A 27,117-nucleotide genomic window follows, 5' to 3' on the forward strand; every position below is an offset into this window, starting at 1 on the left:
GTGCTGAATGTGTTGTAGTTAAGATTGCTGCTCAAAGTTACGGCCATTGAAGCACATAATCAAAATTTGGGTGCTTGCCCACATTTATGACTGCAGCATGTGCTTCGATTCTCCCCAACTGGCTATCTGCCCTCACCCTTTTGATTGTCCTACACTCTGTTGTTGTGAGAGCAGTGGGAGGAAGAAGATGGTGAAGGTGAACTGGGGGCAGAAGGGGATAGTGGTGGATACCAAGAGTAAGCATTGCAGTGCAGGGTGACCAAAAGCGCAGAGTGGGGGAAGAGACAGCTGAGTGGAAGAAGTTAAAGCAGAGATGAACACAAGGCAAAGAAGCATGAATTGAAGAGGGCTGGACTTAAACCATTTGTGGTAACATAATGACTCTAAGCTGATGACGTGCTTAACTCCCCGCTCCCCAGCTCTGCCTGCTCTTCTCCTACACCCTCTTTCCTCTCTAACCCCTGCCCCCTCTCATGCTATCTACCATGCTTGCAGGCCATCTAAAGGCCCCTCAGGAGGGCCACCATTTCCTGCTAGTTGCTGCCTCCTCTTCCACTGGATCAACTCATCATCCAAGATTATAGTCTGCTGCTTGCGAAGCAAAGCCAGTGTCTGCTGGTGCTTTTCAGCCAGTTCCTGAGGAGTACAAAAAGCATTTTGAATATGGTATTAACAATAACAACAACAAAAAAGCCTAATAGGAAAGAAAATAGAAAGTCAGAATTAGGCCTTGGGAGGCTGGGACTTACTACACGATACTGTTGCAGTGTCTGAGCCTCCCGGTGTAGCCAAGCTTCCAGGGATGACTTTTTTTGCTGCAGAGTAGGCTCACGGACCATACGTTCCTGTGGGGTTAGCTGAGAGAGCTGAGTGAATTGGGCTAGAAAGGAAGCATAAAATTAGGCCTTGCCTTGAATTACCTCAAATTACATCTCAGCTCCCACCTACCAGAATACCTTGCATTCATGTTTATCTGTGTGGCTGCTTTATAAGTGGTCCTTGGCATACTGCCCATTATCACTGTATGTCATAATGATAAAACACGTTGGTCAAACAGGACCTACCCAATCTTACAACATATTTTGTGGCAGCCATTAAGTGAATACCACAGTTGTAAAGTGAACATGGTGATTGTTAGGTGAATTCCACAGTCATTAAGCAGACTAATGGTTCACTATGGATGCAGTTTTGCCAAAAAAACCAGAAATGCCATTTTTCAGCAAAACCATTGTAAAACATGGTTATATGATGCTGCCTATGAGTGCCCTAAATTCAGTCCCATGACCATGGAAGGGGGCCCGATCATCAGAATCTGGGTTTTAAGTCCCATTTTTTAGGTTGACTGTAACTTTGAACAATCACTAAGTGACTGTCTATAAGTCAAGGGCTACCTGTACTACTTTCTTTAAAAATCCAGTTGAAGAACATAGGAAAGAATACCATCCATCCAGCTCACTTCACTTTACACTTGTTCTGCAGGATTTTCAACAGAGGTCTGTTCTAGTGCTACCAGGAGATGCCAGAGTTGACAGTGGAATGTTTCATATTCAAATGTAAGTTCTATTATATGTTAGAATTCACATTATGAAGGCTGGATATTAGTAGTAGAACTGCAATTTTGTTAATGAGATACTATTCCTCCTCTGTTCCCACAGATATACCTTGTAGATGAAGGCTCTCTTGGTATTGGATGATGAAATATTCCTGATGCTGCTGAAGCTTTTTCAGTTGGTTCTCAGTGTCCTGGGTGATCAGGCGTAATTCATCAAAAGTCTGGTTGATCTGAAGATGCTTCTGAGTCACGGCATCAGCCATGCTGCTAGCCAGTAAAGGGCTCTGTAAATATAGAAAAAGTACGGATATTATTGCCAAAGAAATATAGACTAATATAGGAAGGAGAAACATTTATGCAAAAGGAAATAAATCACACTCACATTTCTAGCTTCTCGAACTAGTCGTTGCTCGTGGTATAGGATGTGTCGAATACAGCGTACTAACTCCAGAGGGCAGTGTTTATATGTATTCTATAAAAGAAAGAGTGAACAACCTAAGAATGGGTAGAAGGAGTGGCAAACTAGCCTTTCACTCAAAGCAAAGTTTGAAAACACCTTCTTTTACCTTCCAAACTCCCAGCCTCTGTAACTCACCTGTAGCTGAGTGGCGTAATGACCCAGTTTGATCTTTAGAAGGAAGCCATCCTCGCCCACTTGGTGCTCTGCCTTTTTTTGAAGTTCCTGGATCAGTCCGTCCAACAATTGTGCAGCTCTGACACCCTCCTGAGGATTGTCAAGGTCTATAGAATCCCTGAAAATTAGATCACAAAGCGGAGGTGGGTAGGTGCAGAAAAGTCAGTACTCTCACCTGAGAACAACAAAGGTATCTTTGATATAACCTGGGTCAAAATGAGAAGGCAAAAGCAGCATATGTTGCCATTTCTGGATGTTCATACAATGGGCAGAAACTCTGGAACAGGTAGTCCTTGAATTATGACCACAACTGGAACCATAATTTTCACCAATAAGCAACGCAGTTGTAAAATGTGATGTTATGTGATCACATTGCTTAATGATGGTTATCACTGCAGTAAGGTAATCTGAGGGGAGTAAACCAATATTCAAGACCAGAACAATACACCTAAAATAATATGCTTCCTGTATAATGCAGGACAAAAGTTTGTTTCAGTCATAAAAGATAAATATCCCATTCCATATCTCTGCAAGACCGAAAATTCTGCTGGACAACCTGGTTTCACACTCCCTTACCATGGCTGTGCCTCAATCCACTGGGAGAGGTAATGGCGAACCTCTATGGGGAAATGTTGTCCGTATAAGGCCTGCATTTGTCTTAGAGCGTCTCCCTGAAGTTGTTGAGCTTGGATCCACACGGCCATAACTTAGCACCTCCTAATGAAAACAAGGTAGGAAAAGCATAAAAGCATTGCTTCTGGAATTCTTTCCAATCCCTTAGTAATATTGCTGCTCCAGGTCTTGTGGCTAAGAGTGAGGAAGAAACATTATTAGAATGAAAAAACCAATAGCATTCTTAACTGTTGCACAAAATTCACAGGGATTTTTTTTTAAAGGTCATTTCTCCACAGTATCTGGCCCTGCCAACTTTTTTGTTGCTCTCTCCCCAATCAAATATGTGGTCCAGATCTGTTCTGGTTTTGGAAAACTAACCTGCTGATCAACAGGCAGTTCTGACCCATTTTACATAATATATTTCAGGGATTCTGTTGTGCTGAAAAATTTGATATATGTTCAAATACGTATATAACTATTATATACGTATTTGAACATATATCAATAATAGGATTGTACAACCATTCAGATTTTAAAAAAGAAAAGCCATTTTGGAGTACACATTGCTCTATGCGTAGCACCTGCCTACAATTCTTTTAAGCTTTTTCCTAGGCTTGCAACATGCACATTCTGAATCACTCTTTCCCCTTTAAATTTGGACAGCTGCCTATTCCCTCACCAATAAAACTTTTCTAAAAAGCAATCCCACTCCCTATCCCCCCCTTCTCCACTCTCAGTCTAGAATTTTAATGCAGCTGCAGCATTATACCATACATTCTTGGGCGATCTGGGCAAGGTCTTTTACATATCATTCATCTATGATGTTGATATATGGATTTAGTACCTCTCTAACAGAAGTTTCATCAAACATCAGACAGACCGGTGTATTACATTAGTGAGTCACAAGGCCTAATACAAGCCATTGCCCACAAGTAGTTACACTTCTACACTAGCAACTTGGGCCTATAGCTTTTGTGGCTGTTTCCCAGCTGCCCTGACAGGAAGGAACAGTTTCCTTCTAGAACATCAGCTGTCTCCAGTAGCCTGTTCCCCCCCCCCCCCGCCTCCAATCATTCAACAGCAACACTCACCCACACACTTTTAGGTGTCTAGCAAGAGTGCCAGAAACTACTGGATATGTTATCGAAAGAGTGAATTGAAGAAGAAAAATCACTTGATGTTTATCGTAAAGGCAAGGAAAAACCCAGGAATGAATAAAGTACAACTGATGAAAAAAAGAGAAAACCTTCTGAAATAGTCTCAAGTTTTGAAAATATTTATCTTTAACGTTCTTGGTCATTTTAAGTCCTGTCTACTTTCTAAATTTCTTGCAAATTTATCATATCTAGGTATTTCTTAAGGAGCAAGTATTACTTGCTTCTTAAAATACCTAATTAACATGTTACTATCGTCCGCTGTTGTGCTGATGAAATGACTCTGAAGAAAGTGAGCTTCTCAACTTTACACCTTCCCAGGGTAGCTCCTAAGTACGCTCTCTGAAAGCGTCTCAAATATCTTCAAGACCTTCCCAAGGAGGAAGAATTTTGAATAGATCTCTGTTAAACCTATTAATCAGGGGACAGAACTTAACAGAGATGCTTTCAGTGATCTCAGAAGACTCATGCCAGAGTAGAGTTGGAAAGATTAGCTCCTGCCTACTTCCTTCTAGTGCTGCTTCTCTATTTCAAAGTTAGGGATTGTATTCCTGAAACTAAAAATTGAAGATAACATATTTAAAAAAAATGAACAACTGATTTGACAGAGGCAACAGTTATTTGCCATACTCTAAAAGTCAAATGTACACAGGCAAACTACCTACCTATCTCCATAATATTAAGCTTTTTGAGGAGAAGAGAACAGAAGAGAAATAAAGAGAATAGCACAAAAATGTTTTCCAAAAGCTAAGTCAAGAAAAGGTTTTTCAAAGTTTCAGTTCCTATATATTAGACCCAGTTCCATCAAAGTTGGAGGAAACTTTCTTGTATACCAGAGTGAATGTTTCTTTGTCTTATTAGCAAATTCACCTGAAAAACAAACACTGAGATTGTAAAGATATTACTTTAGTAAGAATACAGTGCTGTCCAAAAGTTGAATCTGAATGAGAAACTAGAAATCAAAGTTTACTTACATATTGGTGATATTTCCTCCCTTTGGAGGGACCTGAATTATTGGTCACTCTGCACAAGCTGTTGCAGTAAGACCTTTTCCTCTTCACTTCTTCTCAGCCAATATATGGCCAAAGATTGAGCACACAGGCAATAGAAGACTGCTGCACTCAACCAAGTCCCTAGCACCCAACTAAGTCCGTAGCTCTCACCCTCTGCTTTATAAGCTGAAATTCGTCCTTCAGAAGAACAGTCTTTTTGCAAACATGTACTTTCAAGGATTCTTGAAGAGCTAAGACAGATTAGATTCGAAATTACAGTACTAGGAAAAGCTTGTCTGGGCAATATTCCAAGGCTACAATGGTGACAAAACAATCTTTCCTTACTGTCCTAATACAGAATAGACATGATCATGTATTTTGTTTTGAGTTTAGATAAATGAACATTATTTTTTTTGCCAATCCTTCCTAAAATGTGGGCCATAAGCCACAGGGGCTACAGAGTTACTGTAGAAGATCCATGGGCCTTTTGCCTGCAATGAGATGGAAAGGAGAGAAATATTGTCTAAGGCAGGCATGTCAAACTGCCGGCCTGCAGGCCGGATGCATCACGACAAAACTGCACCCTCCCCATTGACGGCAATGGGGAAAAAGTCACGATATATTGCGTGACGTCATGTGACGTCGCACGTTTGACATGCCTGGTCTAGGCTGCCTGTATGTGCTACTATATACATTATTTACTAGCACAAAGTTTGCCAAGAAGACTATATGGGGTTACTTATCATCAACTATCACCTGCCTTGGCAGAGTCTACCCTGTAAACTCCTCTCTCACTCCGCTCAGCACAGTGCCCATTTTTTAAGGTCCCATTTGTTGGCTCACAGGCCTTTTAGCTTTTGGATCTTTGCAGAGAAGAAGGCAGAAACGTCCATTCATCCAGAGGTAAGCAAGAATTTACAAGTAATCCTAGTTTAGCCACCAGAACAAGAACCAACAACTCAGTTGTTAAACAAAGCAGTCATTAAGTGAAATTGCAACCATACTCATGTTCTTACTTCCATTGTCTTTAGTTTTACAGTCCTATAAAGGATGTAAATGTGATGATTGTTGTAAAATTACTTTTTCATCAATGTCATAACTGTGAAACATTTGCTAAATGAGGTGGTTGCTAATCAAGAACTATCTGTAATTAGCTCTACTATTGCTGCAATCTTGATATAAATAGGTAGATCAGACCCAGCAGTCATTATTTTTCAAAGCAAATATCACCATCAGAGGAGGGAGTTTCCTTAAGGCTAATGGGGAAGGAGAAACTGGGCAATTTATGGCTTTAATAACAAATTTTTGTATGCAAAATCTTTTTTTTTCATTTTTATAAATGTTTTTTATGACTTCAACAAGAAATATAAATAAAAACTTAGATTGCTGTATAGACAGTCACAGCACAATGAAAAGGCCAGCATTAACAAGATGTGTTCTAATTAAATATTGTGGTATAATAAATAAGAAAATATATTTCTCAGACTGAAAAGTATCCCCATGATTCAATTAGTATTGTGATTAATAAAATACAAATTAAAGTATTACTGAATTTGTAATAGCTTTGGTCATTGTGTTTTATTTCAATCACCAAATATTAAAAGTAGAAGGGAAGCATTAGGAGGCAAGGGGGTCTATCTGCATTTTTTTTGTCAAAAATGGTATCTTATTCAAATACTTGGGAAGCCTAGTTACATGTTACTATAGCTGCCTTATTTCTTGCATCCTCATTCCATCATTCTGGTAAATGAGATACATACATCCAGCCCTTCAAGGCAGTCCATCAAAAAGTACCAGTCATGAAAATTAAGATCGGCCTTATTGTAAAGTTACCGTAACAAAATTCTGCAAGTCTAAAAGTACCTTTTCCTACCCTTACTTTTATTCCCCTGAACACTGGCAAAAGTCCTTTCTTAGAAGCTTCACTCCTACCTGTCCATCGGGCTCAGATTTTTACCAGACTGTTGGCTGTTGTCTCCCAAGGTGATTCCAACATAGCATTAGACATTCATTTAGAATTCTGAAAATATACTGTGGATATCCTCACAAAAATGTGGAGGGCTTGTCATTCATAAAATACCTATCATGTTCTGGATTGCCTCCTATAAAACATCAGTTATCAAGATATTCCCCCAAGATTCTGATTCTTACTTTCATCTTATATTTTTTCCCCTACAAATAGTTGCATATATTTTTGGACACATCATATACCCATAGTAGGAACTGGGTACAAATGGATTTGGGCAAAGGCATTCTTAACCACAGATGCAATTTGCACTTCAGCCAAGAGTTGTGAGTCCAAGAAGACCTTCAAATTGTGCATCTGTTGTCAGAGGAGGAAGTGCAACTGCATTCAGGCCTAAAGATACAACTTATTTATTTATATCACATTTAGAAATTGTCATCTCCCTCACCGAGTGACTCTGTGAATAGAACATCTCCAAGTTCCAGGGATCCAAATCATCTTGTTAGGGTTCCACTTGAGGCCATTTCTCCCCATCCAAATATTATCAGCTTTGAGGGACCACACACAATAGGAGCTTCAGACTTGATTTCCCCTCAATTCTCATCAATACTGACTGGATCTGACCATAAATAAAGTATGAAAATGACCTTAATGTGAACCTTTCTATTCCTAATTCCAATAGGAAAACATTCACTGGAAAACATTGTTTTGTTCAATAACTATCATCATCATGACAATAGACAAACACCTACCTAAAACATCAGAGAACATCACAGTGCCTCTAGAAGATTTTCAAGTACAGTCATAAAGATACTCATCTGTTGCTACTTCTCAACGCTCATATTTAAAGCACAATTTGCTGCCTCTCAAAATAGAGGCCTGCAGGTAGCAAGATGAATATCTATGTTTAGAGACATTATTCTTTATGAATGTGTCTAATCCTCTTTGAAAACTATCTAAACTAGTGGCCATCAGTACATCTAAAATTGTACAATAAAGAGTACATGTCTTTTTAAAAATGCAGTACCTTAGAACAGGAGAACATTTTAGGCTACGTTTTTCTGTCCTCAAGTAGGAAATTTCAGTGTACAGTTGTTACAGATGAAATGAAAACCAAAAAAACCCTGATGAGTTGTACAACTGTTGCATCTCCTATAAGCATGCAACACAGAATAAGGTTAGGCAAGTTATAGTTGTGTTACAGCCTTGGATAACACCTATGTTTTACAAAAAGGTCAAATTAACATGATACATATTTTGGTTACACAATTATTTTTTATTTTTTATTTTATTTTAATTTATATCCCGCCCTTCTCCGAAGACTCAGGGCGGCTTACAAGCTTAGCAATTAGCATATTCACAGATAAAAATATACGTTTTTTAAAAAGAAGCTAACCACTTTTCCACTTTATGTCATGGCATTCTTCTCCTTTATGCAAAATTCTCTCTAACCCAGCTCTATGTAACTCTTTTTAACAATCATTTCACCATGTGAATGAATGTAATAACTTCCTTTTTAAAACAAAATACAGAAAACACCCTATCGCTAAAAAGGAACTTGAAAGTGTAGCATGTAAATACTAGAAATATGGATTCATCCCAAACAAGCTTAAATTAAGATCCTAACATACAAGTGGTCCTAGGCTTATGACCACAATTAGGACCAAAATTTCTGTTAAGCAAGATAGTTGTTACATGAGTTGTGCCCAATTTAATAACCTTTTTTACCATGGCCATTAAGCACATCATTGCAGTTGTTAAGTGAATTACACAGTTGTTGGCTTCCCTTATTGACTTTGCTTGTTGGAAACTGGCTGGGAAGGTTGCAGATGTCAATCACAAGATCCCAGAACACTGCAACTGTGGCAAATATATGCTGATTGCCAAGTGCCTGAGTTTTGATCCTGTGACCATGGAAATGGTGCAAAAGTTATATGTGTGAGGACTGGTCATAAGTCACTTTCTTCAGTGCCATTGTAACTTTGAATGGTAACTAAATGAATACTTGTAAATTGTACCTGTACATGCGTATTAAAGCACTTTCAGAGATAATCTTATTTCCACATTCTACATTGCATTAAACGCATTTGTAAATTTAGTATGCCTTACCATTAATTTTAAGATCCAATAGTTCTAGCTATAGACCCAGGGGAATTTGCAACCTTTTATTAGCTGCTCTGTGTATCTTATCCCAACCGTGCCATACAAGCAAAAGGCTTCGGCCCACTTTGTTGTCCCCACCCCCAACACTTTTGACTGGACTTATTGCACAATCAGTATGTGGCTTATGCAGCATCCTGCTTTGAGTGTAGACACATATAGGGTTGAGAGAGAGAAGTGAGATGGCAGAAAGGTGTTAGCCTATGCCCATCATCATAGTTGTGGGATACAAATAATGTGAGAAGTGATTCCCCTGCATCTATTTTCAAACCAAAGAATGTTAAATTTGGTTAGGTTTTGCAATGTAATGCCAAAGTTATCAAGAAAATCCCATAGTTGCTGCCCTCCTTCAAACCCCTTCAACTTCTTATATAAGAGGAAAAGGAGAATTGGGGGGTTCAAGATTGTCAGAACACATAACCCCCTGCCCCTATCCCAAATAAAATAACCTGCCCTTTAAAACCTGTCCTTAACATTTGTACAGACATAGAAGAAATGCTGAAGAAGAAAGGATGTAAAAGGAGGAGATAATAAGCGCAGAGCTTGCAATAAGAGATGTCATAAGCAGGCATGTTTGGCCGTCAAGGAAGGCCACAGCTTATTTAATTTTCAAAACAGGATAGCTATTTGGGAATTGTTTTAAAAAAACATTCTATCTGTTTCTGTACGATATAAAAGTGGGCAACAATTCATTGGCCTTCTTTGTCTAATTGAATATATATTTATTGGGAAAACAAGCAAAATGTTTATCAACTGGGGAAAAGAAATATGAAAATACTGACTCCCACACAAAATGTTTAAAATAAAAACATATTCCCTCCACACCTAAGATATTGAAGAGTTTGTTGAAAGTAGTGGCTATAAACAGAATTTAAAATACTGCATGCATGCATGCAATCAAAAGGAGAGGGGTCATTTTGTCATATTATAAACCAAGATCAAATTAAGGCGGCATTATTGGCTTTAGTGTACCATGAGAAACAGAATTGTAAAGCCAACCTGTTTTGCCAAAGGTACAAATGTCAAATGGCAGATTAAAATAAACAGGGACTAAGCCTTCTAGTATATTAAATTGTGGCCTGTGTATTTTTGCTTTTGCCAATGAATGCAGGACACATGTTATTCTACTGCCTGGGTCAGTCAGATGGGAGAACCTGTTTTATCAGCAGTCTGACTCCAGCCATATCGTACAGGAAGTGCTGCTTGCAAGAAGCTGCTGCCACCAACACTTTCCTTACAGGGAGAAACAGTTAAAAGGTGACACACCTTCTGTCAATTAACAGATGCTTATAGCTGTCCTGCCTCTTCATGGATTACTGCCTTGTCGTGGCGAAGGGGCTTGCGTAATTCAATGAAGCTATGAGCTATGCCGTGCAGGGCCACCCAAGATGGACAGGTCATAGCAGAGAGTTCTGACAAAACGTGATCCACTGGAGAAGGAAATGGCAACCCACTCCAGTATCTTTGCCATGAAAACCCTATGGACAGTACCAAAATGCAAAACGATATGACGCTGGAAGATGAGCCCCTCAGGTCGGAAGGCGTCCAATATGCTCCTGGGGAAGAGCAGAGGGCTAGTACTAGTAGTGCCAGAAAGAATGAAGCGACTGGGCCAAAGCCGAAAGGACGCTCAGCTGTGGATATGTCTGGTGGTGAAAGGAAAGTCCGATGCTGTAAAGATTTTTTCTCCATAGGAACCTGGAATGTAAGATCCGTGAATCAAGGAAAGCTGGACGTGGTCAAACAAGAGATGACAAGACTGAACATTGACATCTTAGGTATCAGCGAACTAAAATGGACAGGAATGGGTGAATTTAATTCAGATGACCATCAGGTATACTACTGTGGGCAAGAATCCCTCAGAAGAAATGGAGTAGCCTTCATAGTCAATTAAAAAATAGGAAAAGCAATACTGGGATACAATCCTCAAAATGACAGAATGATCTCAGTTCGAATCCAAGGCAAACCATTCAATATCACAGTAGTCCAAGTCTATGCCCCAACCACCGGTGCTGAAGAGGATGAAATTGACCGGTTCTATGAAGCCCTACAGCACCTTATAGAACTAACACCAAAAAATGATGTTCTTATCATCATGGGGGATTGGAATGCTAAAGTAGGAAGCCAAAAGATAACTGGAATAACAGGCAAGTTTGGCCTTGGAGTACAAAATGAAGCAGGGCACAGGCTGATAGAATTTTGTCAAGAGAATACGATGGTCATAGCAAACACTCTTTTCCAACAACCCAAGAGACGGCTCTACACATGGACATCACCAGACGTTCAACACAGAAATCAGATTGACTATATGCTCTGCAGCCAAAGATGGAGAAGCTCTATACAGTCAGTAAAAACAAGACCAGGAGCTGACTGTGGCTCAGACCATGAGCTTCTTGTTGCAAAGTTTAGGCTTAAATTAAAGAAAGTAGGGAAAAGCGCTAGGCCAGTCAGATATGAATTAAATCATATCCCTGTTGAATATACAGTAGAGGTGACAAATAGATTTAAGGAATTAGATCGGATAGACAGAGTGCCTGAAGAACTATGGACAGAGGTTTGCAACATTGTACAACAGATAGCAACCAAAACCATCCCAAAGAAAAAGAAATGCAAGAAATCAAAATGGCTGTCTGAGGAAGCTTTGCAAATAGCTGAGGAAAGGAGGGAAGCGAAAGGCAAGGGAGAAAAAGAAAGATATGCCCAATTAAATGCAGAATTCCAAAGAATAGATAGAAGAGATAAGAATGCCTTCTTAAATGAACAATGCAAAGAAATAGAAGAAAACAATAGAATAGGGAGGACCAGAGATCTTTTCAAGAAAATTGGAGAGATGAAAGGAATGTTTCATGCAAAAATGGGCATGATAAAGGACCAAAATGGCAGGGACCTAACAGAGGCAGAAGAGATTAAGAAGAGGTGGCAAAATTACACAGAAGAACTATACAAGAATGAGCTTAACGTCCCTGATAATCACAATGAGGTGGTCACTGACCTCGAGCCAGACATCTTGGAATGTGAAGTGAAGTGGGCCTTAGAAAAGCTGAGCAACAACAAAGCTAGTGGAGGTGACAGTATTCCAGCTGAGCTATTCAAAATCTTAAAAGACGATGCAGTAAAAGTGCTACACTCAATTTGCCAGCAAATTTGGAAAACTCAACAGTGGCCACAGGATTGGAAAAGATCAGTTTACATTCCAATTCCAAAGAAAGGCAGTGCCGAAGAATGTTCAAACTATCGCACCATTGCACTCATTTCTCATGCTAGTAAAGTTATGCTTAAAATTCTACAAGCTAGACTCCAGCAGTATGTGGATCGAGAACTACCAGAAGTACAGGCAGGATTTCGAAGAGGCAGAGGAATTTGAGATCAAATTGCATTGCTGAGAGTTTGGAAAAAATATAGACATAAGCTAAACTACAAGATAACTTTATGGGCAATACCGAAACATGCAATAGAAAACATAAATGTTGGGTTCAAACATGATGTGACCACATACAAGGAAATCTTAAGTTTGGAGAGGAACGTATGGTGTTTGAAGCCGTACAATCTTTTACGAGAAGAGAAGATTGTTCAAACCTGGTTTCAATATGGTCAATTACGGGCCAGGTGGAAAGAAGACCAGAAAATTGGTTTCTCAATGACTGATGAAAATCTGGTAAAGCAAATTAGAAATCAGGGTCCAGCACATATCAAACGGATATATCTTGCATTGATAGAAATTGACTCAGAAACAGAACTTGTTAAAGATTGCATGATAAAGTGGGCTCAGAATATTCAAGAAGTTATTACAATGGACACATGGGAAAAGATCTGGGTGAGGAACGTAAAATTTACGCAAGCTCAAAATTTAAGAGAGAACTTTTATAAAATGTTTTATAGGTGGCATTTAGATCCTAAAAAGCTTGCAAGTATGTATCCAAACTATCAACCTAAATGTTGGAGATGTGGTGGCGAAGACGCAACGTATTTTCATATATGGTGGACCTGTAAAAAGGTTAAAGTTTTTTGGATTAAAATCTGGTGGAATATGCAGAAGATATTCAAGCAAAGGATAAAGTTTTGTCCGCAATTGTTTTTATTGGGCATAATTATGGATACTACTGTTGTGGACACTAAGTTGATGTTGAACTTAATTACGGCAGCAAGACTTTTAGTAGGTCAATATTGGAAGAAGGAGGAACTGCCGACTATAGAAGAATGGACTCTAAAAGTTTCTGACCTGGCGGAAATGGCAAAGATTTCAGCTTATTTGAAAGACCATTCGCAACAACGTTATATTATGGAGTGGAAAAAGTGGATTGATTACATTCAGAACAAATATGGGACTAAAAAGTTTCATTTAGCATTTGTGTAAGTTTTGATGTGATATTAGTATTGATTGTAGTCATTTTATATGAGCTAGAGTGCGATAGACTTAATAGTTTATTGTTGTTAACATATGGTTGTTTATGATTGTTTTTACCTTTATACCTTGTATTTAGCTCTGGGAAGTCGGGGAGGGGGAGGGGGGAAGGGGTGGGGGGAGGGTTAGGGAGGGCTAGGAAGGGTTGGGTGGGGGGAGGGATTGTTAAAGATAAAATGTATTGAAAAACTTTTCAATAAAAAAAAATTGCCAACATACGCTGGATCATGGAGAAAGCTAGAGGGTTCCAGAAAAACATCTACTTCTGCTTCATTGACTATGCTAAAGCCTTTGATTGTGTGGATCATAACAAACTGTGGCAAGTCCTTAAAGAGATGGGCATACCAGACCATCTTATTTGTCTCTTGAGAAACCTATATGCGGGCCAAGAAGCAACAGTGAGAACTGGACACGGAACCACTGATTGGTTCAAAATTGGGAAAGGAGTCCGGCAAGGCTGTATACTGTCGCCTTGCCTATTTAACTTATAGGCAGAGCACATCATGAGAAAGGCAGGGCTAGATGAATCAAAAGTTGGAATTAAGATTGCTGGAAGAAACATCAACAACCTAAGATATGCAGATGATACCACTCTAATGGCAGAAAGTGAAGAAGAACTAAAGAGCCTCTTGTTGCGGGTGAAGAAGGAGAGTGCAAAACTTGGGTTGAAACTAAACATTAAGAAAACCAAGATCATGGCATCCGGCCCTCTCAATTCCTGGCAAATAGATGGGGAAGAAATGGAGGTAGTGACAGATTTTATTTTCCTGGGCTCCAAGATCACTGCAGATGGGGACTGTAGCCAAGAAATTAAAAGATGCTTGCTCCTCGGGAGGAAAGCCATGGCAAATCTAGACAGCACACTAAAAAGCAGAGACATCACCCTGTCAACAAAAGTGTGTATAGTCAAGGCTATGGTCTTCCCAGTTGCAATGTATGACAGTGAAAGCTGGACCATAAGAAAGGCTGAGCGCCAAAGAATTGAGGCCTTTGAACTATTGTGCTGGAGAAGACTCCTGCAAGTTCCTTGGACTGCAAGGCGATCAAACCGGTCAGTCCTAGAGGAGATCAACCCTGACTGCTCTTTAGAAGGCCAGATCCTGAAGCTAAATCTCAAATACTTTGGCCACCTAATGAGAAGGAAGGACTCACTGGAGAAGAGCCTAATGCTGGGAAAGATTGAGGGCAATAGAAGGGGACGACAGAGAATGAGGTGGCTGGATGGAGTCACTGAAGCAGTAGGCGTGAGCTTAGATGGACTCCAGAAGATGGTAGAGGACAGGAAGGCCTGGAGGAACATTGTCCATAGGGTCGCGATGGGTCGGACACGACTTCGCAACTAACAACAACAATAGCTGTCCTGACACAAGCAAGCAAGCATTTATCAAAGCCATATTCTCTTACCAAATTGTCTTTCTTTGACCTCTTCCAGAAGTGCCTGGCCTATTTCTGTCCTACAACAAAGGCTAGAAAAAGACTGGAGTTGGAGTTAGAAAACTAAAAGTGCAACATTTCTAAATTTCAAAATCTGAGGATGAAATTAAAAACTGAACTGAAATTAGTACCAAAAGACAAATTTGGAAAACACTAGAAAATATCAGGCAGTACTGTATTTTAGATATAGCATGACTGGATAACCGTAGACCAGACATGTCAAACTCGCGACGTCATGTGACGTTGCGCAATGTATTGGGATGGTTTTGCCATTGCCAGCAATGGGGTGGGCGCGGCTTCCGGATGATGCATCTGGCCCACGGACTGGCAGTTTGACACCCCTGCCCAAGACCAAAAGGTTCAAATACCTGAATATCCTTTTGTCTCTTTCAACAAACTACACAATATTTGAAAACACATGAAGTTAGGATTGAAGGAACTGCCATTTAGCTTAGAAATCACTACCTCAAAGTAATTCCTTTATCCGGTTACAGAAAAAAATTGTTTCCTACATATATCACAATAATACTTACTACCACGTCCAGACATGATTTTTTTTTCTGAAAAAAGCTTATGAATATGAAAACCCACTATTATACCTATGGGGCAAGGGAATTGTTATACAAGGCATTGAACTAGAAACTCCCAACAAGACCAAGTGCCTGTGAATGAATCTTTGGTGTATCTGGAACATGTGTCATTTTCCTTGAAGCATCAGAACTTAAAATTGAAAGCAACACTAGCAAAAGTAAGAAGCCAAATAATTTAGAATAAAGGGGCTTGCCCTGTACTCCACAGAAATTTATCTGAGAACTCCAAGAGAAAGGCCTAAACTAGCAACTTTTTTTTTAAAAAAGCTGTGCAATATCTAGTATAAGTGCATATTCATAACACACCAGTGTTTTGAAATTTGAAAATTAATAATCTAGATTCTACTAGTGCAACAATAGAAAAGAAACATCCTCTTAGCTACTTCTCTTCCAAATCCTAAATGCCTCTGTGTTGTTCATTTAGAACACTCAAGACTGAAGTTCAATGCACTGATACCCACAATATATGTAAAGAAATCAGAGAGATCTCAATACTTCTAGTATATTTTCTCAGTATATTTCCACATACAAATTTTATTTTATTTATTTTAATTCCATTTATATCCCGCCCTTCTCCGAAGACTCAGGGAGGCTTACAAGCTTAGCAGTAGCCTTCATTCTATGTATATGCCTGCTTATTAGGGCTTTCACACACCCCCAGCGGCATTATTACAAAGTCAGCTTATTGCCCCCAACAATCTGGGTCCTCATTTTACCTACCTCGGAAGGATGGAAGGCTGAGTCAACCTTGAGCCTGGTGGGACTCGAACCTGCACTAATTGCAGGCAGCTGGTGTTACTTAAGGAGGCATTAGCCCACTGCTCCACCAAGGCTCTTAAATATATCATGCTTGGGCAAATCTATAAGGGCAGTTTGCACAATCACTGCAACATACATTGGCTCCTAAAACACACACCATATTCTCTCAATGCTTTTCTATGTTAAAATGTCATTTTTTCCCCACTAATTTTATTCACAGATTCTATATTTTATTTTATTTTTTAAAGAAGTTTCTAAACTGTATAACTGTACAGTTCTTGTTCAGTGGTACCTTGGTACTCATTGTTAATTGTCTCTGGGAGGCGCAATTAGTACCAAAAACAAGTACCAAATGTATTTTTCCCATATGGAATAAAACAGTGAGTCACAAGGCAGCAGATATTGACAAGTTCTAGCTTGTGAGTCAAGTACCAAACAAACAGGACAAAATTTTCAATATGTTCAATACCAAATTCAATGCGTTTCAAAGCACTTGAGTAGCAAGATACCAATGTATAAGCAATTTCAGATTGCAGATGTGTTTGCAAGCAAGGTTAATGTAATGTATTGGGCTTTGTCTTGTTAAGGGAACATCACATGGGTTAATTGCTGGTAGGTTGTTTAAGCAGGGAAGCTGGCTAACGGCTCCCACCTCCTCAGACAACCCATGTCCAGCACCGCCATTGACTGCCTCTAGGGCAGCAATAGGTTGCTTTAAACCTATTGGCTGCCGCCTAGAGGCCAGGGTATAAATAGCTGCATTCGCAGCCCCGTTTCTCAGTTCAGTTCCTGCAAGCAATAAACAATGGTCTTTGCTGAACTCACTCACCTCATCTTGTCATTGAAGCAACGAACCCAGTATCTAACAGTTAAATTAGCCACACTTCATTCACCTATCAGAGATGGATGGGGTGCAATGAGAGAGAGAGTGAAAAATAAAAATAACTTCTTGATTCAGCAGAGTTAGGGTTTGATAAGAAGAAATTTTTTGAAGGAAAGTCAAAATAGGATTTCAAAACTATTTGTCATCAGTAGACATATCTGAAAATCTGAGAGCAATTACAGTGTAAAGATACTATTGCAACATCACTGCTATGATCAGTATTGTCATTCACAAAACATCCCTGTGCCAGAAGGCAAGCCAACTGCTGGGCTGCAGTTAACCACAATGTTATTTTCTAAGAATGCTTTTAGAATCTATGTGATACCCAGAAACATAATTAAAGTGCATACTATATTTGAGGCCAGGGTTATGCTTCCCAATACCTCCCAACACTTTTTAAAAAAGAGAATCTTAAATATTAAATAGAGCAGAAAAGGGCAGATGCCAAGGAATGTTAAAAGTGTTACTGGACACAATATTATGGTACTTTCTTAGAAATTTAGATATTATTTCATTTCATTTCATTAAATTTGTATACCGCCCTTCTCCCGAAGGACTCAGGGCGGTGAACAGGGCATATATAAATAGAAAATACAAAAATTAAAAGAGAATTAAACAATTGCCCAGATAAAAACAGTAACAGTATAAAAACCCATTAAAAACCTTAACGTCCCCCGTCAGGCCAGGCCAGCTTGTTCAAATAAATGGGTCTTCAGACCGCGCCGGAAGGAGCGAAGGTCTGGTGCCGTCCGGAGCTCAACCGGCAGTTGGTTCCATAAAGCCGGAGCGCCCACAGAGAAGGCCCTCCCCCTGGGGGCCACCAGCCGACATTCTCTGACCGGAGGCACCCTGAGGAGGCCCTCTCTGTGGGAACGCACATTAGGAAATAACTCTGTGCTGTACTTCAGATTTGAAGGGAAAATGTTCACAAGTGCTTTTAGGAGTTGCTAACAGATGGCACATTAGCACCCCTATTTGCTCCAAAGCAATTTTTCTCCTCTGAATTCAGACTGCTATGCACACTTATTAGGAAGTCAATGGACTGTGAATTGTCCAGCAGGAAAGGGCTTATATGTATAAAAATGATGAAGATGGGATGTTTTTGTTCTAGAAATTTGCTGTTACTTAACATGTACAAATGATCTTGTGAAGATAATACATAAGTGACTGGGGTGAATATTTGTCTGCCGAAGTACATAGCCCACTAACAGATACAGAAAAGTGACAGGTTAGTAATTGGAGTCCAGATTGACATAGGTTGCAAAATACACATGACCTTTAACACGCCGCTTACTTCTCCCAATTTAGAATACTACACACTAGCATGTTCCTCATATTAGCATTGTAACAAATATACTGTAATCTACTCACTGTCAAACCCTACTGAGCAGCAAGTACAATAAGAACAAGTCCTGCCACCACAATTATTTACAAAATATCTGTTAGTGTAGATTCTGTTCCAGGGGAAGGGGGGAAAACATGCTATTAATATCCATCTAATAGTGAAGAATTATACTTTGGGCATGGAATCATATTCTTGATGGTATGTTAAAGGAAAACAAAACGTATCTAAAATACGGATTTTGTTAAACCTGGATGATTACCAGCTTTACTCTAGAAGAGTAAAAGGGATAGCATTGAGAATACAAATATAATGCTGAAGTCTAAATATAACATATTAGTTAAATATTATTCAAAAATGAAAAAAATTCATATGGCATGAATACCTAATTGAAAAACTATGGAAATTCCATAACAATTCTAAAAGTATGTGTATATTACATATTAAAGAAACTTTAGCAAAGATGGCAGGCAATTGAAGACCTTTAAGTCCTACCTAGTACCGTACTTTATTCTGAATTTTGCAATGACTCAATTCAGCCCCTTCTGTCGCTTACTGAGATACCTTCCTCCCCCCCCCATCCATTGTCATACTACTGAATGTCAAGTATTAATCATTTCCATCTGAAGTGCAGGAACTATAATTCCATCTCTTCCATTTTCTTCTGCTGGCTATCTATCTATCTATCTATCTATCTATCTATCTATCTATCTATCTATCTATCTATCATTTTATATGATTATCCAACTCACGCATGGTGACTCCAAGTGGCGCACAACATTAAAAATCTACCTATGCTTGTTCTAGTAACTAGTAACTAGCTTCCCTTCCTTTTGAGTTCCCCATTTCTTTCAATATTTGGTCTTCTCAAACCATCCCTTTGGCACCCAACATTAGTTGCCTCCATCGATCTCTGCATCTATGAGTCAGATATATATATGACATTTTGCCTATGCTCTTATTTACAAATTTCATGCCTTGGCAAGAATATCCTTTATATCATGTTTGATTTGTTATTAGAATCATTTGCCTGAGTTACTAAACAATCAAAGGAAATTTGTAGTGCAAAAATGGCTGAAGTGGAACATGATGTGTTATTATGTGCTATTGATATTTTGGATCTTATTGATAAATTTGTGGATATTGCTCAGTCATTTATCAGGTTCTTCCTGATAAGTCTAATGTGCTTTCAACTGGATCTAGACTACCTGAAAAATTTCTAAGGGGATTTGGTTTATTTTATAACCTTCTTTGCTTAAACAATATAAATTGTTTAACTCAGAGTCATACTGATATAAATAGATGCCTGAAAATTGTAATAGCCTCATGGAGAAGACAAATATAACATTAAGACTGACAGAGTGGGAGAGAAAGGGGGAAGGACTCCCTGTTAATTATTATTTTAAGCAAGAGGTAAAATATTAAGTTTTTTAAGGGACTGGCAAATCTTCCAATTTTCTTTGCGGTTTAATTTCCAGATTTTCAATTTTATTAATAGGCCAATATTTTGAAGTCAGTTTCTTTTAAGACTTCAAGATATGCTTGTTAAAAACATTATGATACAATGGAAAGTTATTATTTGGCCCTTTTCATATCTTTGGCAAGGACTTGATTCCTCATTTTATTTAGAAGTTGTTCTTTTCCAGTTTTAAAGGCTGGAAGATTGGGGATAGAAATCATATGAAAAATTCATATTTGGGATAAATCCAATTTGAAGATTTTGTGGGTGTGCACATTTATCATCATCATCATCATCATCATCATCATCACCATCATTTCAAAAAACCTGTGTAGAAAGGAGTATTAATATTTTGAAGCAGAATGCAGTAATAAGTAGGTTGCGGCACCTATCTTGACTCAGAAGCTAATCAGAGTTGGGTTAGTCAGTTCTAGGCTGAAAGCAATTCAGACAAAAAAAATACCTAGAAGAAGGTAATATAAAGTACTTCCACACTGTTGCTAAGGCTATCACATGGCCAAGTCACTGAAGTTGCAAGAAGGTGAGCTTAACTAAAGAGAGACTTTAAAATATATCAGCAAAACAGGTTTTAGACTAGGGAATAGTGGAATACATTAAAAAAAATTAGTACTGAATGTCAAATGATAAGTTGAACAAGCCAGCCAAACCTTTGAAATCCTTAAAAACCAGTTACTTTTATTACAATAAATCTGGAAGGAAACTACAAAGCCATTAAAAAAAGTTGCTATCTTTGCAGCACATCCATATTCTAAGAGAAAATTAACATTATTTAAAGGAATATGCAATTATAAATGAAAATGTATTTTGGCTGCCAAGTCAAATTAGTCTGACAACTATCAAATAAATTGGATCTCATAATTATGTATAAAGTTGTTCTACTGACAATCGTAGATTTTAATAGGCCAAAATTATTCTCTCATATGAAATATTCAAGATTCAGAGTACAGTAGTTGTTTCCTGCAATAATTTGAAATAATAGTAGCACTCGGGAATCTACAAAGAATTAACTAATTAACTAATTAATCTAAATAAATAAATAAATAATTTTCCAATGTTGGAGAACTAAGATTTGCACCTTTGTGTGTGTGTGTGTTTGGAATTACTGACTAAATCAAATAACTCATCTTCATTACTTTCTCACAGCAGTGCATATACACTATACCAAAAAAGTTACAAATTGCACATATGTATGTTTATAAACATTTCAGACAAAATGCCTGTTCATGAAGGAGAAGAGCAGGCAGAACTGAGGAATGGGGTTAAGTATGTCATTGGTTAGAATCGTTACATTACCAGAAAAGTCCAAACATCTTGAATTCCATTGACCTTGATTTGGCATCAATTTAGTACGGAACTTTAGTTGACTATATTATTATGTGTAGACTTGAGCAATAAATCTTCTGAACTGCAATTTAATGTATAATCCTGATCCTTTGTGCCTGACATTTAGCTAAGTATAATACTATACATTCCCAGATACCAACTAGAAATTAAGACACACGTTATTATACATTATGTTATTTTTTTAAAACTAAACAGATATCACAGCTAATTTAGATAGATTCAGGTACATGCTGGAACAATTCTCTCCCTCAGGAAAAAGTGCAATACAAATACCCCTCGACTTATGACCATAACAGAACCAGCCCATTATGATTCTAAGTTGTGACTGTCATAAAAAAGACTGAGCAGATTTTATGACCTTTACTGCAGAACTCATTAAGAAAATACCATAGTCATTAAGCAAATCTACAGTCATGTGACTGTGGGATGTTACATTAATTTGGGCCAGTTGCTGAGCACCCAAACTGCAGTTTTGTGATCACGGATGGGGAGGCATCAGAACTTTGGAACCAAGTCATAAGTACCTTGGGGAGGGAAGTTGTAATTTTGGATAGTTGCTAAGTGACCAATCCTAACTCGAGGACAATTTGTATAGTCCTTTCACATTTGCATTCCTTCTGCTTGGCCATAAGATGCAGAACATACCTTGTCTGAAAAGCTAAATGGCATATCATCCAAAAGAGCTTATATCATCCCTCTGAGTCAAACCTCAACTTCTTAGAAACAAAAAGACTTGGGAACAGACCCTACTATAATCATTGCAGTAGAATATAATTTGTCATCAATTTCTTTCTAGTGGTAATCATAATACATTATACAATAATATCCATATGGTGTAGTAACAATTTGCACCTAAACATTGGCAAGACGAAAGAGATGGTGTTAGACTTCCGGAGAAAAAAGGAGGAACCTGCCCCACTTTACATCGAGGAGGACTGTGTGGAGAGAGTTTCCTCCTTTAAATTTCTGGGAGTCTACCTCTGTGAAGATCTGACCTGGAAAGTTAATACAACCCAGGTGGCTAGAAAGGCCCAACAGAGGCTTCACTTTCTTAGGGTCTTGCGGAAGAACAGGATAGAACAACGGCTAATGACCCTCTTTTACCAGTCTGCTATAGAGAGCGTCCTCTCGTATGGTATTGTGGTTTTTGGTATGCTGGTCTGACAGCCGCGGACAGGAAAGTATTACAGAGGCTAGTGAGCACAGCACAAGACATTGTGGGCTGTCCCCTGACACCACTGGATGACATCGCCAGGGCTCGTTGCCTTGGAAGAGTGAGGAAGATTCTCAGGGATGACTCACACCCTGGATGGTATCTCTTTACTCTCCTAACATCCGGTAGGAGATATAGGAGTATAGCCAGCCGTACCAACAGGCTGGAAAATAGCTTTTATCTGTGGGCTGTTAGGCTTTTAAATGGGATATAATCTCTGTGAACTTATGCAGAATTGACTTGGGAGGCCGGTGTGTGTGTAGTTGGTTCACATGGTGTGGTAGGATGGAGGGTTTGTTGTCACTGTGTGTTGGGGGGAGAGAGCACGGGGGTAGGCTCAGCTAATCTCAATGTACACATGTTGTACTTTGACAATAAAGGTTTATTTATTTATTTTATTTATTTAATATGATGACTAGATAAATAATAATCCTGGAATGTTAAATGAGGCACGTCCCTACCTTGGTACAGCATCAATTCTTTCTGTCAAAGAATTCCTCAGGACCAGTTTTCTCTCTATAACCAGGATTAAGGATGTAATATCACATCCTAAAAATGCATGGAAAGTTGGAAGAGCACATATGAAACTTCATACATAAGGCCAGAATGAATTTCATGAATGGACAGGCTACAGATCTATTTTTCTGTTATCTAAAGGCAATCACAGTTCAGCAGCAATAGGAACACAATAACTCACCAGTATCATAAATATCTATGATTAGCTGGTAATGATTGTATTCTATACATGCAATAATTTAGCAAATCTTGGCTCCTTCATGGTTTTATGAAGAAAATCATGACAATCATACTGCGGTAGCATATCAGGTACTCCCTTTTATGATAACCAGTGCCTTATCTGTCTCATCAAATGACTGGATGATTGCCCAGGAAGAAGTATAATTCTCATTATGATTTTGTATATGTTATAGTGTGCTTAGACAGCAGTACATGTATACGTGCATATATGAATGTGTTATCATTCTTTAAAAAATATTAATCATGTATTAACCCAGAAATTGTACAAAACTTTTGCCTTTTGTAAAAAATGAACTACTGTTTGGCCTCAATGAATTAGCTGCCTCATTAATATAACTACATAGTTCATGGGATAAAAACAGCTCTTATTTTCAGGAAAGACAGAAGTCACCTATAATTATCAAACAAATTTTAATTTTTAGAAATGTGCAACAGCTCCACTTTAGGTATTATGAGGAGCAAGGAAAAGGGGTGAAAATATATCAAATCTGTGACATGATACTTTATTTTCAAATGTCAGAAGAGAGTGAAAATAGCAATATATAGCACCAGAAAATGCATCAGCAGCCTTTGAGATGTGCTAAGATTAGAACAAAAATCTTTTAAAAAGAACTGGAGATAGATGGAAAAAAGGGAGGAAGAATCCCTAAAATATATTTATATGAATGATGGGGAATATAGATCAGCTGAGAAGAGAAAAAAAGAAGAACTGGCAAGGAGGAAAGAGGAAAAAATGAAAGGGGGGGGCTAAAAACAAAGGAAGGAAGTTACATACCATTAAGATGCTAGTGAGATATACAGATACACATACACATGCACACACAAATGCATACACAAACACAGATTGAAAGGTAAGGAAGCTGATTGAAACCTGAAAAATTATGTTAAAGTGTCCTAAAGATAAAAATGAAACTTTATGCCGAAATCAATGAAAAAAAAATAAGATTTTGGGACACCTGGCTCTAAATACTTCTTTCAACACAATGTCAAAAGACATAAAAAATGAGCCATGGATACCCATACAACTTTAGCAAAAACTTCTTTAGTTTTTCTCAACTTACTACAGCACAACCAATGCAAACTATGAAAAGAATAATACTGCTACACATCAAAAACATCTCAGAAACAATTAACAAACTATTACAACCATTGTATCTTTGTAGTGCATAAGCCAACTAAATCCCTCCAAAGTTATCTTGAATACACCAAAAGACTTAATAGCCCAAGAAGAAAAAACAGGAGTCATGTACAATAGTGTAATGATTGTAAGAGCCACTATAAAAGACAGATTGGCTGAAGACTAGCAGAGTGCATTTGCAAACACTAACCAGTGGTCAGAAGACACAATAAAAAACAGCTTAATTTCACAAAACCTGGACAGTCGTAACCATAGTTTCAACTGGGAAACCATGAGAATCCTAGACCAAGCTAAATTCAAAATGCAGGGAAATTCCTGTAAGCTTGGCACTCAGACAAATCAGCAATCAACAGGCGCATAGAGATAAACAACATGTACACACCATACAAAAGAAACAATAAAAAAGCTAAAAGGGAAACAACATCATGAATACCAGGATTAACACCAGACCAACAGTAAACAATACTTTTATTAAGGAACTACCAAGGAGTAAACAACTACCCATCAACCCAGACAGGTCAAGCTACTCCATATAAACAGAGAACAAACTCACTTCTTTCCAGCACTGAAGATGTTACCTAGTCTGGAAACAAATGTCTACAGGCAAGCAACCAGGCTCAGAAAGCATCCAAAATTCCACAGGAGGAGATTTGCTTCCAGCAAGACTTGCCTCTATGTCTTTCATATTACGGCAGTATGTTCTACATATACTCATGCTGTATTTCCACCCGTTGTCTTGAACAAGGAAAACAAGCTGCCTTGCTACTTTGCTATATCACGAAGCTTTGGCACTCCATTTCCCAATGCCTCTTCCTGCACAATAATGTACTTAGCCAACAAAACCCCTCACATGTAATGATCTAGCAGCTGGCTGGGCACATGAAACATGAGAACAACTAACATAACATTTTTAAATAAAAGGAGCTGGAGAACTTAGCAAAGCAAAGCTGTTATTTTTTCCAACAAAGAATTTTTTTTAGTGCTTTACTTTTTATCACCATCCAAAGAGCAGCCTATTTTGCACATTCTTTCAATCATTCTTAATTGATACATTGGCTTATAATAACTTCATCTCATAATTGGCAGAAATTGTTTAAAAAGAATAACTGCACAAGAGTAGTAATAATGTGTAATTCTTCACAGCACTTCTTGCTGAAAAATAATAAATGCCTTTTAAAAGAGGACACTGTATCTCCAATTACGCTTATGCATGTATTTTTATGGTTTCTTGTTTTTTTAATATGCATGTTTGGCTTGCCTGCTGGTTTAATATTTCATTCCTTCAAAGAAAAAGGAAAAAATAAAATAAAAATGTACGCTTTCCAGTTTGCAAACCCACATATTACACAATTTCTTGAGTTATTGCATAATGAAGTAATAGTCACAAATATTTACCCAATACAGAAAGACAACCATTTGTCATATTTGCTGGCATAAATGAAATGCAGTCTGATACCTTACCCAATACTGCGTGCTAACATGCCATAAACAATTTATTGTTTAATGATTGGATTATGTACTGGGAATATATTTAACACAAACTAGACAGAATAGGAAAAGGGGAATTTATTTTCAGTAAGTGCAGATTGAACAGCCTAATAGTTGTTAAAACTATTCTTATATGTTTATAATTTACATATATTACATTTTATCTTCTTCTACCCCCACTTTTCATATTTGATTCTATAATATATGTTTGCCTTCATCAACTGCAGCATTAGCTATCAGGGCTGCACAGAGCTTCAGGTCCAGGTTCAAACAGATGTTTTGGATTGTGTAGGACCACTACTACAGTAAGGCAAGGTAAAGGTAAAGGTTCCCCCGCACATGTGTGCTAGTCGTTTCCGACTCTAGGGGCCAGTGCTCATCTCCGTTTCAAAGCCAAAGAGCCAGTGCTTGTCCGAGGACATCTCTGTGGTCATGTGGCCGGCATGACTAGACGCCAAAGGCGCACAGAACGCTGTTACCTTCCCACTGTAGTGGTCCCTATTTTTCTACTTGCATTTTTACATGCTTTCAAACTACTAGGTTGTCAGAAGCTGGGGCGAGTAACAGGCGCTCACTCTGTTATGCGGCACTCGGGATTTGACCCGCCAAACTGCCGACCATCTGATTGACAAGCTCAGCGTCCTAACCCACTGAGTCACCGCGTCCCTACTACAGTACCTTTCTGCAATCCTTTTAAAACAGCCAGATGTTTCCAAGAAAAGGCACAGCTGCTTTAAGGTGCTGCAGGCAGATGCTGTATTTGCATCTGGACACAATCCAGAACACTTTGTATGTTTTAGGAATTACATTAGTATATAATGTAAATGTCATATATATTCATGAAATGCATATAGCATTTGTATTACATGCTAATAATTTAATGATAAAGAAATTATCATTGTAATGAATATATCAGACAAGAACAAAAGTAGAAAGTAAGCCATAGAAAAAAGGTTTTTTTTAAAAAAATTATCTATCATAACAGAGTTAATCTGCAGCTAGTTTCACAGATCACGCTCAACCAAAATAAACTACATTATGACTTACTCCAATGTGTATTACTCAACAAACAAGAGGCACAGCAGTAGTAATAATAAAATAATGCAAAACCAGCAACTCCTGCTGATATTGTTGGATTTCTCCAGTTGTCACTCACTAAATTAGTTCCTCTATTCATCCATTCTATTAACTCAGGATCAACAAATGTGTGAAGGT

The 27,117-nt window shown here is 38.3% G+C and overlaps 1 protein-coding gene across 1 annotated transcript in view; it reads right to left on the bottom strand.

Annotated features, from left to right (window-relative positions):
- The window catches only part of LOC308679171 (signal transducer and activator of transcription 5B), a 55,900-nt gene that overhangs the window by 22,322 nt on the left and 6,461 nt on the right, over positions 1 to 27,117 (bottom strand). Inside the window, exons 2-7 of the mRNA XM_081346509.1 lie at positions 2,763 to 2,903; positions 2,148 to 2,304; positions 1,935 to 2,024; positions 1,662 to 1,836; positions 750 to 880; positions 485 to 636 (exon numbers count right to left, since the gene is read on the bottom strand). Of these exons, the coding sequence (XP_081202635.1) occupies positions 485 to 636; positions 750 to 880; positions 1,662 to 1,836; positions 1,935 to 2,024; positions 2,148 to 2,304; positions 2,763 to 2,890 (833 nt within the window). The 5' untranslated portion in view covers positions 2,891 to 2,903. The remainder of the gene's footprint in view (positions 1 to 484; positions 637 to 749; positions 881 to 1,661; positions 1,837 to 1,934; positions 2,025 to 2,147; positions 2,305 to 2,762; positions 2,904 to 27,117) is intronic.

This window comes from Vipera berus, assembly GCF_964194415.1.
Source record: "Vipera berus genome assembly, chromosome: Z".
Classification (NCBI taxonomy): domain Eukaryota; kingdom Metazoa; phylum Chordata; class Lepidosauria; order Squamata; family Viperidae; genus Vipera; species Vipera berus.